The sequence below is a fragment of the Hipposideros armiger genome, unplaced genomic scaffold, assembly GCF_001890085.2.
Source record: "Hipposideros armiger isolate ML-2016 unplaced genomic scaffold, ASM189008v1 scaffold_388, whole genome shotgun sequence".
Classification (NCBI taxonomy): domain Eukaryota; kingdom Metazoa; phylum Chordata; class Mammalia; order Chiroptera; family Hipposideridae; genus Hipposideros; species Hipposideros armiger.
In genome coordinates, this window is record NW_017731738.1 from 1,522,717 (window position 1) to 1,538,354 (window position 15,638).

Sequence of the window (15,638 nt, forward strand, 5' to 3'; positions counted from 1 at the left end):
TTTCTCCCCTCTCTTTACTGCCCACAGGCCAAACATGCTACCTGAGACCAACTCCATTTTAGAATTCATTGAGAGTCCTTCAATAAATAGATAAACCGCTACATTTTCTACTTGAGCCTCTCAGGGGTCTAAGATGTGGGAAGAAAATATTTATACTCACTGAATGGTGGTCATGTTTACCCCAACTTGGAGATGGGCTAAATGGTACCCTTGGGAGCACATGGACTGAAACTCGGAGGTCCCCTTTGATATTGGGGGCTCCAGGAACAGGACCCGAGTGCTAAGAAGTTACAGTGGATGAAAGGAAGACTGGTGCCTGCCTGCTCCCAGCAAGCAGCTGTGTCAGAGAAGTGTAGTCCCCTTGTCAGGAGAGCAGGCGGGCAAGGGACTTGCTTCTGTTTTGGCCCCTGGGGACCTGGCCACCACTCTGGAGGCACAGCCGTGAGCTGACAGTGGGGAAGTGCAGATCAACACTGTGGCTCCACCATGAATATGCAAGAGGGAATCCTGAGGTGTGGGGACATCAGGGGACAAGGGGCTGAAGGGACTGCCAGGAGGTGGGGCAGACTGCCGGCTAGGAGTCATGGCCTGACTGTCCAACTTTCCAATAATGTATTTTGTTACCTTTTAAGAAATGCACTTGCCTTGGAGCGCTCTGAGGCCAAAAGAACTAAAGGAATAAATTCTCCAGAAGCACTGGTGTGCGTGCCTGGAAACCGTCAAAGGCAGGCTCCTAGATGGATGACAAGGCCAAGGCTGCAGAGCCAGCCTCTTAGCAGGGCCACTGGGGAGGTGGTCCAGCCCAACACACTCCAGCCTGGGCCTGGCCTATCCAGGGGCCTGGACTTTCCTCTACCCTCGGGCAGCTGTGTCTTAGACATATCCTGTTTCCAGGTATTTGTCAGGAGGGCTCGGTTTCTTTTTAAGATTTGCTCCCCATGGTTTGGAGCTAAATTCTAGCTGAAATGTCATCTAGAAAAGGGTGGCTGGTGCCAGGGACTGCCAAACGCAGGGCAGTCTCTCTGGGGATATGACTTCTCATAAAGGGATTTCACTCCTCAGTGCCCTGTGGTCACATCTGGGGTTCTTCCCTGCACATGTGAAAGGTCTCTGCAGCACGGAACTACCCTCAAAGCCGAAAGTCCTCCTGCCCCACCACCTCCGACATTCAACCTTACCCACCTTCAAAGCTGAAATGGTCTGCAGGAGACCAGGGTGTAGAGGGAGGCGGGCAGGGACCAGGGACTGGACAACCTGAAACTCATCAATCTGGGCCCCCATCTCTCCCAAATTTGCAATGAAGGGCAAGGAGGCAAAGAAGAAAGGGGACACTGGACAAAGATTGGGAGTCACAAGCTGGTGGCCAGTGGCCTAGAGACTTTTTTTTTTTTTTGGCTGACAGAGCATTTTATTTTATTAGCTGAGCCATCCTGCTGCCTATTGGCAGCTCACTGGCAGCTCAGCTCAGGCCGGGAATCGAACTGCTGTTGCTGTTGAGCAAGCTCTTAACCAACTGAGCCACTCGGCGGGCCCCTGACAGAGCATTTTAAAAGCTCGCATTTGAATGCTATAGGAGGGGGCAAGCGCTCTTTGGATCTCGGGTCCCATCACCCATACTGCCTTGTGCCCTGCCTGAATGGCTATGTTACTTCACCTGCCTGGCCTGGGAAGTAGTTAGTTCAGGGCTTTTGAGATTGTGATCTGTGTGTCCCAGGCCTGTGGGTACCCCATTGACCCGATGGCCCTACTCAGGGACTCCTACATATTGTCACAACCAGACTTGAAGTCTGATCCACAGCAGAAAGGATAAAGAAAAGAGTGAGGGGACATCTCATGACACTGGAGCCCTAGACCCTGGGAGTCAGAGCCGGGTCCACATCCAAGCCCCGTCAGGGCTGGTGACGTGGTATTAGACAAGCTCCAATCCCCCTGAGCTCCAGGGCACAACAGGAAAGTAGTCGGGGTAAGTCAGAAGCGTTGGTGTAAAACTGGGCAGACTTTGCAGGTTTCCGTGTTAATAAGAATCAAGTTGGACCAGCAAAGCCACCGACCCCCAGGCTCTCCGTCAGGCCAGCCTCTGACTTCATCTTCTTTCTTTCCTCATTGTGGGTCTGGGGCAGTTTCTAGGTTGAAAGGTGTCTCTAAGTCATACTCTCCCATTAGAGGGGCATGGTTCTGTGGAGAGAATGGGGTCTGGAGATCTAAGAATTCACTTCATCTCTATCTTGCTCTGTGAGCCCCAAATCTCTATTTTCCCCATCTGTAAAATGGGCATTGTGATTGCCCCAGGGGATGGTTAAGGGTTGCAAAGCACCATACGAACATCAGTTATGAAAGATCTAACCCTAACTAAGGCGCCTTGGAAAAAAGATATTGGGTTTGATATGTCATCAATTTTTTTCTAGATTGGAGCTAGATTAATGGTATGAAAATTTTTCATAAAATCCACCATGTCCTTTTTAAAATGTCAGAGCTAGAACCTGGGGCTGAAGGCCTACGGAGAAACACCCCAGGCCTCCTGCCACGATGCTGGTGAAGGTCCTGGCCTTGTGTTTTCTACTCAGAATTCTCTGGCATCAACAGCTTGTGTGCTTTGGAAGCCTCCCCTCCAAGATCCCAGGCAGCTCCACTGGGCAGCGTGGAAACTCAGTGGGTGAGAACAGGGATGAGTGTGAGAACATGTGTGTGCATCGTGTGCTCTTGTGCTTCTGCCTGGCAGCCCAGTCATCAAGTGGCTGTCTAGTAAGTTCAAATGCAATCTGAGGACCAGCAGAGCCTCAGGGGAGGGAGGAAAGGCATGGCGGGAGCTCATCACGGGGCTGAGGAGGAAGAGCATGGGGAGAGGGACACGCATGGGGCCATGTGGGATTTACCGAGGAAGGTGTGTACCTTAGGGAGCTGGATCAGGCCCTCCACTGCTGAGCAGGGAGGAAGGAAGGAGGCAGCTGTTAGGTGACCCTGCAGGTGACCTTGCTTTACCAAGGCCACCAAGGCTCAGAGAAGTGAAGGGTCTTGTCTGAGGTCCCACAGCAATGCAGAGGGGTAGCCAGGACAAGACCTCTCAAGGCCAATAACCTCAAGTGCAGGCTCTTTCTGCCCCAGCTCTCTGCCAACTTGGTGACATGCAGACATCAAGGATACTATCACATGAGATGGCAGAGTCCATTGTCATTGCTATAATTTCGCCCAGATTTGGACAGAGCCTCTACCTCGCTATTCTGAGTTGGCAAGAGAGACTATGCAAAGAATGAGGCCCCAGGCAAAGAGATGGTGGCCTCTGGCATCCCTTCTCAAGATCACTCCCCATTCACCACCAGTTCCTCACTGCTTGTCCTGTCCCTCTCCCAGGAGGCCTTCCTCTGTCCTCCAAATCCTCCCAGGTGGCTTTTCCCGACCACTCCAACTCCCTTTCCCAATTCCCATGGCCCTTGTCCATGGCCCTGACCATTGCGGCCCCTCGTATCAACAGGCAAATACCCACTATGAGAAGTTAGGCATCTTCCCCGACCCAAGCACCTTCATTCCCAGCTGCATGCTAGGCTCCACAAGGACAGGGAAGGGCTGATCAGCAAGTTCTGGCTGACTGCTGCAGATGTGTGTGGTCCTCAGTGCAAAGTCCTTTTTGTTAATTACTGTCTACATGGCGGGGACAGACTTGCCCAGAATCCACTCACTGAGGTCCTGGAGTTGGGGATAGTGTCCATGGTGAGTGTCCAAAGTGATCAGAGCCTTGGGATCGTCTCAGGAAACACATCCCAGTTAGATCAGTGGTTCCAGGGGCTGGGGGCGTCAGGTACTGGCTAGGACCATGATCTCCTGGGTCCCATCCATCCCTAATGTTCAAAGTTCACAATGCAATCAGCACCTCAGACAACATCTTACTTTAGAACAGTAGCTGAAGGATCTCCCAGACGGTTCTTCGAGTCTTTTGATATGTATAGAAAAGAGCTGTTCAAACTGCATTGGGCTCAGGGAAATGGGGGCAGGAAGCCAGGGTGTCTCCCCAAAGTGTGTTTCTCTTGGGAAGGGGTCTCGGGGGGGGGGGACGAGTGGAGCATAACCAGCCCAGTGAGACTCCTAGTCAAGATATTAAAGAAATAGCGATGAGCAGGAGGCTGGGCCCCCAAGGTGGGCGCCCTCAGTCTCACAGACAGCTCCAAGCCCACTCTATGGGGGCACCCAGGACAGAGGGGATGCTCTGCACACAGGTGTAAGACAACCTGTGACACATTGGGTGTGTTGAATGCATAACGGGTGGACAGTCTGATCAGCTGGACCCTGGGTCCCACAAAAAAGCAAAAAGGTATTTACACAGGTGCTGTTGTAATGACAATAGCAAGCTCTCCTTCCCAGGCCTGAGGCAGGAAGACGGGCAGATGGTCAGACAGCTGGGGGGACTGGCAGGCTGAGCTGGGGCTGCAGTTGTCTGCAGAACAGTTTATTGGTTTGTGGAGACCCCATCACTGTTGGGAGAAGCTCATCAATGGACTCTTGGAAATGGACAGGCGCCTAGCGGACCAGCAGCCCTACCATGGAACCCCAGAGTCCCTGGCAGGAAAAGGCGGGGGAGTGGGGTGGAGGAGTTTCAGGTGAGTGGAGGTGCGGGGGGTTGCTGGGGGTGGTCTTGTCGGGCCCCTCTGGCTATCTTTGGAGGGGATTAGGAGGCTATCACCCTCAGTGATATGTATCACAAGTGCTTGGCTTCTGCCCGGCTCCAAAGGTCAGTGACGGTCGTAGGCAGTGGCCGCTGCTGGTGGGGCAGCTCCTCGGGCAGCAGCGCTGTAATAGTACGAGGAGCCTGGAAGAGAGAGAAGAGGGCACGGAGGTTGGAGGGTGACGTTGTGCCTGCAGCCCCACACCTGAGGCCAATGTTCAGAGGCAGGAAGGGGATCGGGGCTCTGAGAAAAGAGCTCTGGGAAACACAAGATTATTCTGGCAGGGTCAGGCTTCCTGGAGGAAGTGGGTCAGGCTGGGTTTGGAGGACAGGAAGGTTTGGACGTGGGGAGACTGGAGGGTATGAGTACGTGGAGCAGGGCAGGGTGCAGCCAGCCTCCTGTGACCTCCGGATAGAGCCAGGGCGAGGGTTCCGTACCCATGCTGGGCTCCACTGCCTCTGGGCTGCTTTATTGGACTCTGCACCTTGGATGGAGCCTCCAGGAGCCCGGCTCTGGGCTCAAACGCCTCTCCATGGACGAAAGAGTATGGCGGCCGGAGGTGCTCCATGAGACCAGCAGATTCTCAGAACCACAGAAGTAAGAGTCGCTAGGCCATCTCCTCCTTTTACAGGTGGGAAAACTGAGGTTCAACAAACCAAAGTCATGTGCTCAAAGCCATAGAGCCTCTTAGTGCTAGAGCCTGGCCTGGAATTCAGGGTGTCTGTCCCTGGCTCAGGACTCTTTCCACCACTGAGCAGTTCATGGCCTGTACACCCAAGGCTGGGGGGTTGTGTTTATCCAAGGGGACAGCAGTTGGGGCCATGTGAACCACTGTAGACCATGTGTCTGCTGGGGTGGGAATAGCAAGCTTCTGAATTCTCCAGGGGAGGCCACTTATATTGATCCTGAAATGTCATCCAAATCCAAACCAATACTGGCATGTATTCCAGATACCATAACTGGACACCAAGGCCTGGGGTTGCCAGTCAGGCTCTGTCACTCTTGGCTGAGTGACCTTGAACAAGTAGCTTCACTCCCCTAAACCTCAGATTTCTCATCTGTAAAAGAGGGGTCACAGGAGGGCTATATGAGGGTACCATGACATCAGGATATGAAAGTGCTTTTCTAAGCACTTTTATATCCATTAACTCTTTTAATTTCCACAACAATCCTATTGGGTAGGAACTAATATTGTCCCCTTTTAGCAAAGGAGGAAACAGAGGCACAGAGAGAGTTAGTAGCTTGCCCAAGGTCATACAGCTAGTATGTAATAAAGAGGGTAGGATTCGGGGAGGCACTTTAGCATGTGCCACCACCTCTCCAAACCCAGCCCCCATTGGCAGATACTCCCTCCCCCTGCCCCTCAGGAAGGCATGTGGCTCGGCAGCAGTGACAGTTGAGGAGCGGCCAGTGCCTTGCTGTGCTGTTCCAAAGGCATGGACACTAATCCCATGCCTAAGTGTTCCCAGAGATGGGTTTTTCTGCTGCCTCTTTTGTCAGAGCCCTGATTCAGAGATACCTGTCAGCTTCCTGGGCTCTTCTCTCTTCTGTGGGATCAGTTACCCACAAAGCACCTGTAGTGTCAGCCCTATGTCCTGCCTTCAGATGGGCCCAGGTAAGAGGTATGTGTGCGTGTTGTGTGTGTGTGCATGCGTGCACGTGTGTGTATGTGTGTGTGTGCACGTGCACGTGTGTGTGTGTGTGTGCGTGTGTGTGTGTGGTCCCTGCAGGCCTGGGCATGGCACAGGAACAGAAAAACCACAAGGGCTGCTCCCATAAATGGACTTCGAGGGACCAGAAATGGAAACAAGCCTCTTGGGAGGACCTTGACTGGGCCCTCTGAGCCCCGCATTGACCACCTCTCACCCGTGGCTCTGACTCACTCCCTTCTCAAAGCCTAATCTCTTGGCCAGCTGTCCATCGGCCTCAGCATGAGGGCTCCAGGGCAAAATAAAAAAAACTTGCATTTACCGTGAGAAATGAAAACATCATCTCATAAAGCACTCTGTCTTCCTGGTGCCCATTAGACCTCCATCTAGAATAAACTTGTCCTTCTGTCATTTTTCCTCTCTAATTCACATTATTATCAATTTACTTCTTGACACAGCCGTTTGGAGCTCCCACATGCTCTCTAATCCCTTTACAGAGGCCACGGGCATTCCCATTCTAATCCTAATTGACCGCTGCTGCTTTTCTTCCAGTCTTCTGCCCTGCCTGCCCCACCAGCCGCCCTTCCCCACCCCCTCCTGCCGCAAAGGATGCAGGGTCACCACCGCCCTGGCTGGGCAGGCAGCTCTGGGGGAGGGGGTTTAGTAGGGGGGGAAGTTCTCCAGAGAAGTGAGCAAGCAGCTCCATTAGGTGACATTGCCCATCCTTCGGCATTGTTTCCATAAAGGAGGCTTCAGCCAGGCCAGCTGAGAAGTGAGCAGCGTGTATGAGGGCTTGAGCACCTGGGAGTGTGTGTGTGGAGGGTCTCACCTGTTTCCACAGCTCCCACTGATCTAGCAGGAGCATCAAGGAGCCTCGGAGGAGCAGGCTTCCACACCCTGGGACCCTCCCCAGACAGCAGAAATCGGTCTACTTCCCCATTCCAGCTAAAGCTCCGAAGACACTCTGCAGGAAGGGCAGGTTGGTAGTTGTGAATGGGCCTGGAACTTAGCTGTCAGACGATGACAGAATGAGCCTGGTATCTCATCTTCAAGAAAGTGGGCTTTAAGAGAGCATTGTGTTCAGCGCCTGCTTGAAAGAAGCTGCCGGTGGCCATTATCCTCATTTTATACCTGAGGCAACTGAGGCCCAGACTGGTGGACGACCTGGCCATGATTCCCCAGGTTATAGACTTGGGCAGTGCAGGGGCCATTTCTCATGTTCGTAACTGCCCAGCATTGTTTAAACTCTTCCTGTGTTTCCTGTGATATGAGGCCTGCCTCTCTGAGCTAGGAGTCAGAACTCATTCTCCCAGCTTCCTTTGCTGCTAGGGCACAGGTGTGAGCTCTGCCAATTAGACTCTCTTGCATATAATCTCAGTTGGAGGGAGCAACTTGAAGAGGTGGGCTGAGAGGCTCCATCTGTTGGGAGGGGTTGCAGAGGCACCCAGCTCCGTGCAGGGCAGAGCTCTCAAGCACCCTGGCTGAAGCAGCAGCATGGAGCGGGCTGCTTAGGGGTGCCAACTGGCAACAGCAGGAATGTTTATGCTACAGCAGCCCTGGGGGTGTGGCTGGGTGTTGTTCCTGGCTGTGTGTCCCATGCCTGTCTCTTTGGTCCTTTCAGAGATTCAGAGAGCCCCCCAAATCCCTTAATAAATTTGTTTTCTGCTTAAACCAGCCAGAGCGGATTTTGTTGTTTGCCACTGAAAGTCTGACAGATAAATACAGTAACCTGGATTTCAAAATTAGACCAGAGCTGTGCTAATCACATACATGGTCTGAGTATTTAGAACTCTCCAGGCTTGTTCCTGTAGAAGTATGAGGCCTCTTTTACTGTTCAGACTGAATCGGTCAGGGAGAGTAAGAGTACCACATCACATACTGGTTACGGATATAGGCTCTGGAGTCAAAGTGACCTGAATTTGGGTCCTTATTCTGCCATCTGCATGCTGTGTGACCTCAGGTAAGTTAACTAACCTTTCTGAGTCTCACTTTTTTCATCTGTATTATAGCGATAATAATATGTTGCCCCCTAGGGCTGTTGAAAGTATAAAATGAGCTAACACACATGAAGGGTTTTGCCCAGTCCCTGCACAATTAGCAAGTGCTCATTTAGATGAACAGAGCTTTGCTTCTTCTTCCTCCTCTCCACACCGGCTCTGGGCCAACCCCCTCAATGCACTGGGCACCTCCTAGCACAGACACATCTGCCCAAGGCTCCTTTACCTCCAGCCTGTGAGCTTCCTGGAACAGAGTCCACTTCATCTCCACTCCCGGCATGCAGCCCATGCCTAATAATTGGGGATGTGAACTGGATCTCACTCCAGCTTGAGCAGAAAAGGCCTCAGAAGCAGTCTAGTCCCACCCTTTCCTCACCATCTCCTTGGGCTTCTAGCTGCCCACACAATCAGTCCAGGCTTCTCAGTCTGGCATTCAAGGTCCCCTATCTGTGGCCTCACAGACCACCCACCTTCTACTCTACCCCTTTGCCACATCTTCCTGAGCAGCTCCTTCCACACTTCTCTGCCTCATGAACTCCCCGGCAAACGAGCTTATGGGACACCTTGTGAGAATTAGAAAAAAGCGTTCACTCTGGGCACCTGTAGCCCTGTGCCAGAGTTTGGGGCTTTTGCCATGCATGGGCTGGACTTCAGCCCCCACTTGTCCCTTCAGGCAGTGCACAGCCATCCATGGAGGTCCTGAGTCAAGATGGCCTCATTGGGGTCATATCCTCATAGCTAGGAAACCCTCCCACAGTCTGGCCCAGCCTCCTTTGTGCCATAGCCCCTGTGGGTCTTACAGCAGCGCTGGGACCAAGGCTGTGTCTGAAGCAGATTTGCAGGGAGGGGCTCCCAGGCTCAGGCCTCCAGACTCATTCCCATCCTCAACCCCTGCTGAAAGACACTGCTTCAGGGGGACCTTGGCCAGCCTTTGTCTCCTGAGAGCTCAGGGCCTCTGCTTGGGGTGGGGGTGTTAAGGAAAAGTACTAGGTAAGTGGAGACCAGGCTTAATGCTTAGAAATAATTTTTACTAAAGCCCAAAAGGAAGTCTGATAGATCAGTCTACGGATTCAGCCCCTCCGGGAGGCCACCAATAATAAAAGCCTAGTCATCTATGAAACTGGAGAACTCCAGGCACAGGGACCTGGAGCACTCATTGGCATTGTTCCTTATTTCACCTGCAGTGGTACATGATACACCAAAATGGTTTGAGCAGCCCAAGGCCCAAGTGCACGGAAGGGTGGTAGCCAGGAGGGGGCCTGTGTGTCCTAATCACCAAAGCAGGTTTGGGAAGGGGCCAAGGCTGTAACTTCCTGGCCTCCTTCGTAGATCCATGGACTGGCAACTTGAATTTGAAGACACACATTCTTGCTTTTCTGATGAAGTTTATGGCTCTCTGTCCTAATCTCAGTTCCCTAATCCAGGGAATGAACAGGTTCTTACTTAAGCAGGCTTTGTTAAACTGGACAGACACACCTGGATAGTCTCAGAGGCCCTTCCATGTCTGGCCTTTGAGGGAATTCTCCAACGGACTGCTGAGGGAGAGGTCAGTGTTCTGCCTGCAGGCTGATTGGCTGGCTCCGCCCCCAGGCGGTGAGTGATAATCTGTGAGCCCCGGCTCCTTCTTCAAGCCCCAGAACCTTCAGCTCCATCTGGCACCTTAGTTCCCTGTAAGTTCATTTCAACAAAACAAAAGGCTTCCCTTGGCCTCTGAGGGCTGAATTAGCCCTGCCTGGTCTTCTAGATGGCCCAAATATCTAGACGGTGTTCACAGATCAGGCTGGCCCCAGCCATGGACAATCTGCCAGTCTAAGGCTTGGGCAGAGGTTGGGCGCCAGCTGATCTCTGAATGGCATACCTTGGCAGGTCTTCAGCCACAGGGCAACCAGCTTCCAGTACCTGCTGGCTATGGTGATGTCCATGGCAGACATCACGTATCAATCACTGAGCCTCAGAGTCCTTATCAAGACCAATAGCCACTACCCATCTATCTGAGTTGGCCTTGTGGCTGTCTCTTATTTAGAGATTTCTCATCTGAATATTCAATGATTCTTGAGAAATGTAAGTTATTCTTGGGCAGGCACTTTCTCTACCGTCCTCTTTCTGCCTCAATGCTCTTTTTGTCTTTGTTCCGCTTTTGTGCCATTTCCCTGTATCCACCAAAATATGTGGGGAAGGGAGCAGGGCCTAAGCAGGCCTGGAGCTTGGCATGTGTCTGGGGCCAGCTACCCAGTCCACCTCAGTGACCAAGGCTCAGGATGTTGAGGGAACCTGGCCCACCGAGGGGGCCCAATGGGCCAGCTGATGGCCCAAGGGACCCACAGGGCCTCCACCAGTACTCACCAAGCAGCCCCGGGTTGGGGAACCTCCAGGAGTCGTTGTAGGAAGGATATTGAGGGTGGCTGTAGGGGCTCCCGGAAAACTCACTCCCTGTATATGGTGGGTGGGAGAGAAACAGGAACCAAATGTTAAAGCAGGCTTGGAAAATGCCAATGGCATTTCATAACCAATAAAGGCAAGTCCAGTCCACACCCTTATTAAGTGGACAGCTGTCATTGGCATTGTCTAGATTTCCCCTTAAAACCTTTTTCTTATTAGTAGGAGTGAATACCAGCTTCTCATATGTGTGCCATGAAACTACCATGTGCCAAGTGTTCCATGGGGTTATTGGCCCATTTTGCAGGTGAGGAGACTGATGCCAAGGGTGTCTCACAAAATGGCCTTGATACACCCACCCAAGTCCAAAGCCTCAGACTACCTGGTTCTCAGCCCTGACTGAGGCCACTCTAGGACCCCAGTGAGATTTAGGTCCACTTCCCATGTGTTTTTGAGTGATTCTGGACTGAAAAGCCAAAGGTGACCTCAACTCTAGTCTGGCCCTCTGTGCTGAGAATCCAGAGGTAGTTGTTCCCAGGGCCTCAGCCAATGGGGAAGATGAGACAGTCAGGCCCTCTGCCAGGAGGAGGCAGATGGCACTCTGCTGAGATGAAGGGACAAGCCAAAGGTCTAGGGGAGCACAGAAGAGGGTGTGGATGGGGCCTTCTGGGCTCTGGGCTTGCTGGCAGGAGCTGCAGCTGCGCCTGGGTAGGGACAACACTGGGTGTGTGAGGAGGCATGGTGGGACTGGAAGATTGTCATCTTGCCCAGCTGCTCGTGGAACAGTGATGCTTGTGTTTGGCACTTCCCTGTGCTCTCGCTTCCAGCCCCAGGGGAGCCTCTTTACCACCATCCAGTCACTAGGAGGGGAGTTCAAAATTCCCTCCCTTACAGCCTTGCTGCCTATCTCCTCCCTGTGGCTGGGGACTCACAGGGGACAGGGTTTAGGCCTGACTCATCTCAGAGTCTCCCAGTGCCTGGCATAGTTTGTACTGGCAGCTGGCTGCTGAGTGGCTTTTAAAGCCACTGGTTACAGAGCACATGGGCCCCTCCCTGGCAGTGGTGGCGGGAGTTACACAGCCCCTGGGACCACCCTCGGCTCAAGTAAGCTTCCATAGATTCTTCTTAAAGATGCCAAAGGGCCAAAAGGAAGGAGCCCCAGAAGGGACCAGCCAGATATCAGGATGGGAGCACTGCTATTCCCCTGGAAGTCTAAGCCCAAATGCAGGGCCCACAGGGCTAGGTCAGGTGTATCCAGAACAATAAAACAGGCCTGAGGGGTCAGCTGCTCCCACTCCCTGGGCCCGTTGGCCTCCTCTCCACCTCCCCGCTTCTGCAGGCAACCACAGGCAGGGCGCGTGCGCGAGCGCACACACACACTCCTCCCCAGGCCTCTCTGGGGGCCACTCCTAGCCTGACAGGCTGAGCCTTCCAATTCTCTGTTTTTTATGCCTCAGTGGTCAGGGTGTCAGGTTCTGGCGTATGGAGGGAGAGCATGGTGACAGTGCTGGGCTGCAGCAACCCAGCCCCGGCATATCCATCAGTGCTACCGCGCCTCCTCCTTGGGGGCAGGGTGGGAGAGCAGAGATACTGAGCAGCCTGGAGAAGGGGAACAACCTGCCCTCTCATCCAGGCTCTGGGCACCCGTGAAGCTGCCCCATTAGAGGCACTTCCTGACAGCTGTGTGCCTGGGCCCAGGGCATCAGGCTACACTGGCAAAGACCATTCCTCCATCTTCATCTAGCAGACTATGCCTGTCCACTAGGCCCAGCTCCAAGACCTCCTCTTCTAAGAAGCCTCCCTGACCTCTAGGCCTCAACAGTGCAAGCCTCAAGTCCATTCCACTGAAGTTAATTAGTGAATTGTGTCCATGTTCTCCATCCCACATCCCCCACCGCATCCAAAATTGGCAAAGGACCTTAAACAGCTCCAACTCCTTTCGCATATGTACCTAAGTCAGTGTTGCCCACCTGCCTGGTCTTCTGGAACCCCACTCAGATACCTCTTCTTCTCAGAAGCCCCCTGCCCCTCCTCAGGTGCACTCAGTCTTCCGCAGCATCCCACAGCATTGGCGTCGCCCCGACCTGCACGGGAGCCTCCTGTGACTTGGGAGTCTGCCCTGCAGGTTCATGTCTGACTCCTCTCTGCACCTGTGTGCCACCTGCCCCCAGCGTAATGCCCTATCTACAGCAGTCAGTGCTCGGTGAAGCCCCGGTAGCTTGCCTGCCTCCATCTCTAACGCAGAGCTCTTGCACAGTTGCCCGCATGGCCATCTCTCTCACCTCCTGGTCTTTGGACCATTGCTTTTAAAATGGAAACTCCTTCCAACCCACTCCTCTTTCCTGCTTTATTTTTCTTCATAGAACTGATCACAGTCCAACATCTTATTTACGGTGCTTATCTTGTGAATTCTGCCCCCTCCACAAGCATATAAGCTCCTCAGTGGAAGAAATAACCCCCCAGGAACCCACCCTACCTGATGTACTAACAGTGGTGGTATGGTGTGCACACTCAGAGCAGAGCCCTGTCCTGTGAGGTGCTCTGTCTGAGTGTGCACTCTGGGGAAGGGGAGCCTGACCATCCTCAGGGCATGAGGTTGACCTCAGGCCTGGTCCAGCCACCTGCTGGGGACTCTGGGATGGGTATCTGAAGTGCCACACAGGAAGATGACTGAATGTAGGGAGCACTTACCCCATGAGATATGGGGAGTCCAGGACCTTGATCGCCAAGAAAACTACCTATCTACAGACCAGGACTGCCTTGGCCACAAAAATGACTGGAAAGCAGCAGATGGCCCAAGTTTAAGCCCACATGCTACTGCTGAACCCCGTGGTCCTCAGTCAGTTTGGCGCAGAGGCAGGGAGCAAGGGCCCTGGAGCCAGACTGCCTGGGCTCCAATCCTGGCTCTGCCTCTTCCTAGTTCTGCAACCTTCAGGGGGTCACTCAACCTCTCTGTGCCTCAATTTCCTTTTCAGTCAAGTTAGAGCAATTAATAGATCTCACCACATAGGGTCATTGTAAAGACTGAATGAATGATACACTGAGTGCCTGGCACACAGTGAATGCTCAGCAAATGTCAGCTATAATGACAATGACTCAGTAATGGTCATCAAGACCTCCTTGGCATGCAGAATCTCATTTAACCCTCCCAACAATCCCGCGAAGCTCACAAGATGGGTACAACTGTCTGCATTTTATATGTAAGGAAATGGAGCTCCAGGCAGGTGGGGGGGGACTTGCCCAGGCCAGGAGGTGATTTCAAGGCCAGATTCCTGTCCTCCAGCCCAAGGTCCTTTGCCTATGACTGCCTTCCCACTCTGGGCCTCTGCCTCCCATTTGTACAGTCCAAGTGCTACCTAAAGGCCCTTCTTGTCTGCTGAGCCTGATTTTCACCTCCCAGGGGCCTCGCAGGGAGGAAGGCCCCTCCTTGAGGGTTCTTTGGGCCTCACTGGATGCTGGTGTTTGTGGGTCTGGAGGCTGCATTCTGCTGCTTCGTTTCCGCTGCTGACTTCACCACCGTCGTGACACCCAAGGCACATTCACCTTTTTTCCTTCAAACCCCATGACAGCAGCTTAGAAAAGTGAGTCTTGTCCAACCAAGAGAAGGTCTGGAGAAAGCACTGAGGACTCTTTCTGGGGTAAGAGGAGCATGTGAGCTAGGATTGATAGGACTTTCATAAGCAGAGGGAGGCAAGGCACCCCAGGCACAAACAAAAGTCTGGGGGTGGACTGGTCAGAGCGTGACCCCCACATGGCCATGTCTTCGTGAGGCCCCAGCAGAGGCAAGCCACCGAGCAGAGTGGGGTGGGGTGGGAACGTTCTGCTTTCCTCTCATTAGGGCTGGGATGGCCTTCGGACCAGGGAGGGCCAGAATCTGGAGGACAGGCCGGAGGAGGCGAGCCTGCAGTCGGGGAGGGAGGCCAGGTGGCTGCTGCCGCAGTCCAAGTAAGAGGGAACCAGAGCCCGGGAAACAATATAACTACAACATCCAATGATGCTCCTTGAGTACAGGAATGACATTCTCAAGGTAGAAAATGAAAGTCCCCACTTCTGACTCATTGTCAGGGCCCCCAGGGATGCGGCCAGCTGGCCAAAGACAAAGATCACACAACAAACACCTTCTCGTGTGACTGCCCAGAAAAGAACACCATGGGCCACTCTACTCTTTCCAGTAAGTCATCTGTTTTGAGGACTATAACTCCCCTTCCCCCAACTTCCATATATTCAATAAAGCCTACTACACACTTGAATAACTTATACCACTGGGTTGGTGTTTTCTCCCCCTATGGAAACTGAAGGCAGTGGCTGAGTGCCATGTTTGGGTAGTCAGCGGGGCTGAGATCACACAATGTGGTCCAGACCACACAGCCCAAGAATTCAGTGATGTCAGGCAGCCTGAGCCCGAGGTGAGCGTGTGAAAGAGAGCCTCTCTTGGAAACATCGCACAAGTCTTGGGGAGGACACGGGTCTCTTTCACAGGGTGAGGAATGTGGGTCTGAGTCAAGTTTATCTTGATGTCAAGGTACCTGGAGAAGCTAGCCAGCCATTGTTTGTATTCTTTGCGCTGGGTCAAGGAGTGGAGAGGCCAGAGGGGGCAACTGCATGAGCAAAAGCAGGGAGGTGGGACCAGGCAGATGGTACACGATAAGACTCGGGGATACTCGGGACTGACTCTCCCCTCTTTAGCAGCCATCAACAGAACCAAGAACAGAGGTCTGGTCCCCTTTCAGGCTCATGGCCGGGGTCACACCCACGGGTGTGTTCTACCTCCCACTCCTGCCCACAGCCGACTACCCTGGAGGAGATGACAGAAAATGGCTCCAGGCCAGGTTCTGCCACTTACAGTCTAGGTGGCCTTGGGCCTGTGAATTTACCTTTTGAGCCTCAGTTTCCTCATCTGTAAAAGGGAGGGGAGGAAATTCCCTACTTTTTAAGCTGGTGGAGAAGATCGAATGACTTCA

General features: G+C 53.1%; 1 protein-coding gene across 8 annotated transcripts in view; it reads right to left on the reverse strand.

Moving 5' to 3' along the window:
• Positions 1 to 1,463: 1,463 nt before the first annotated feature.
• PAX5 (paired box 5) overlaps positions 1,464 to 15,638 on the reverse strand; it is a 203,867-nt gene continuing 189,692 nt past the window's right edge. For all 8 annotated transcript variants that reach the window (XM_019663248.1, XM_019663249.1, XM_019663255.1 and 5 more), the window contains 2 exons: positions 10,645 to 10,731; positions 1,464 to 4,798 (listed from right to left, as the gene is read on the reverse strand). In XM_019663248.1, the coding sequence (XP_019518793.1) occupies positions 4,722 to 4,798; positions 10,645 to 10,731 (164 nt within the window). In that variant the 3' untranslated portion in view covers positions 1,464 to 4,721. The remainder of the gene's footprint in view (positions 4,799 to 10,644; positions 10,732 to 15,638) is intronic.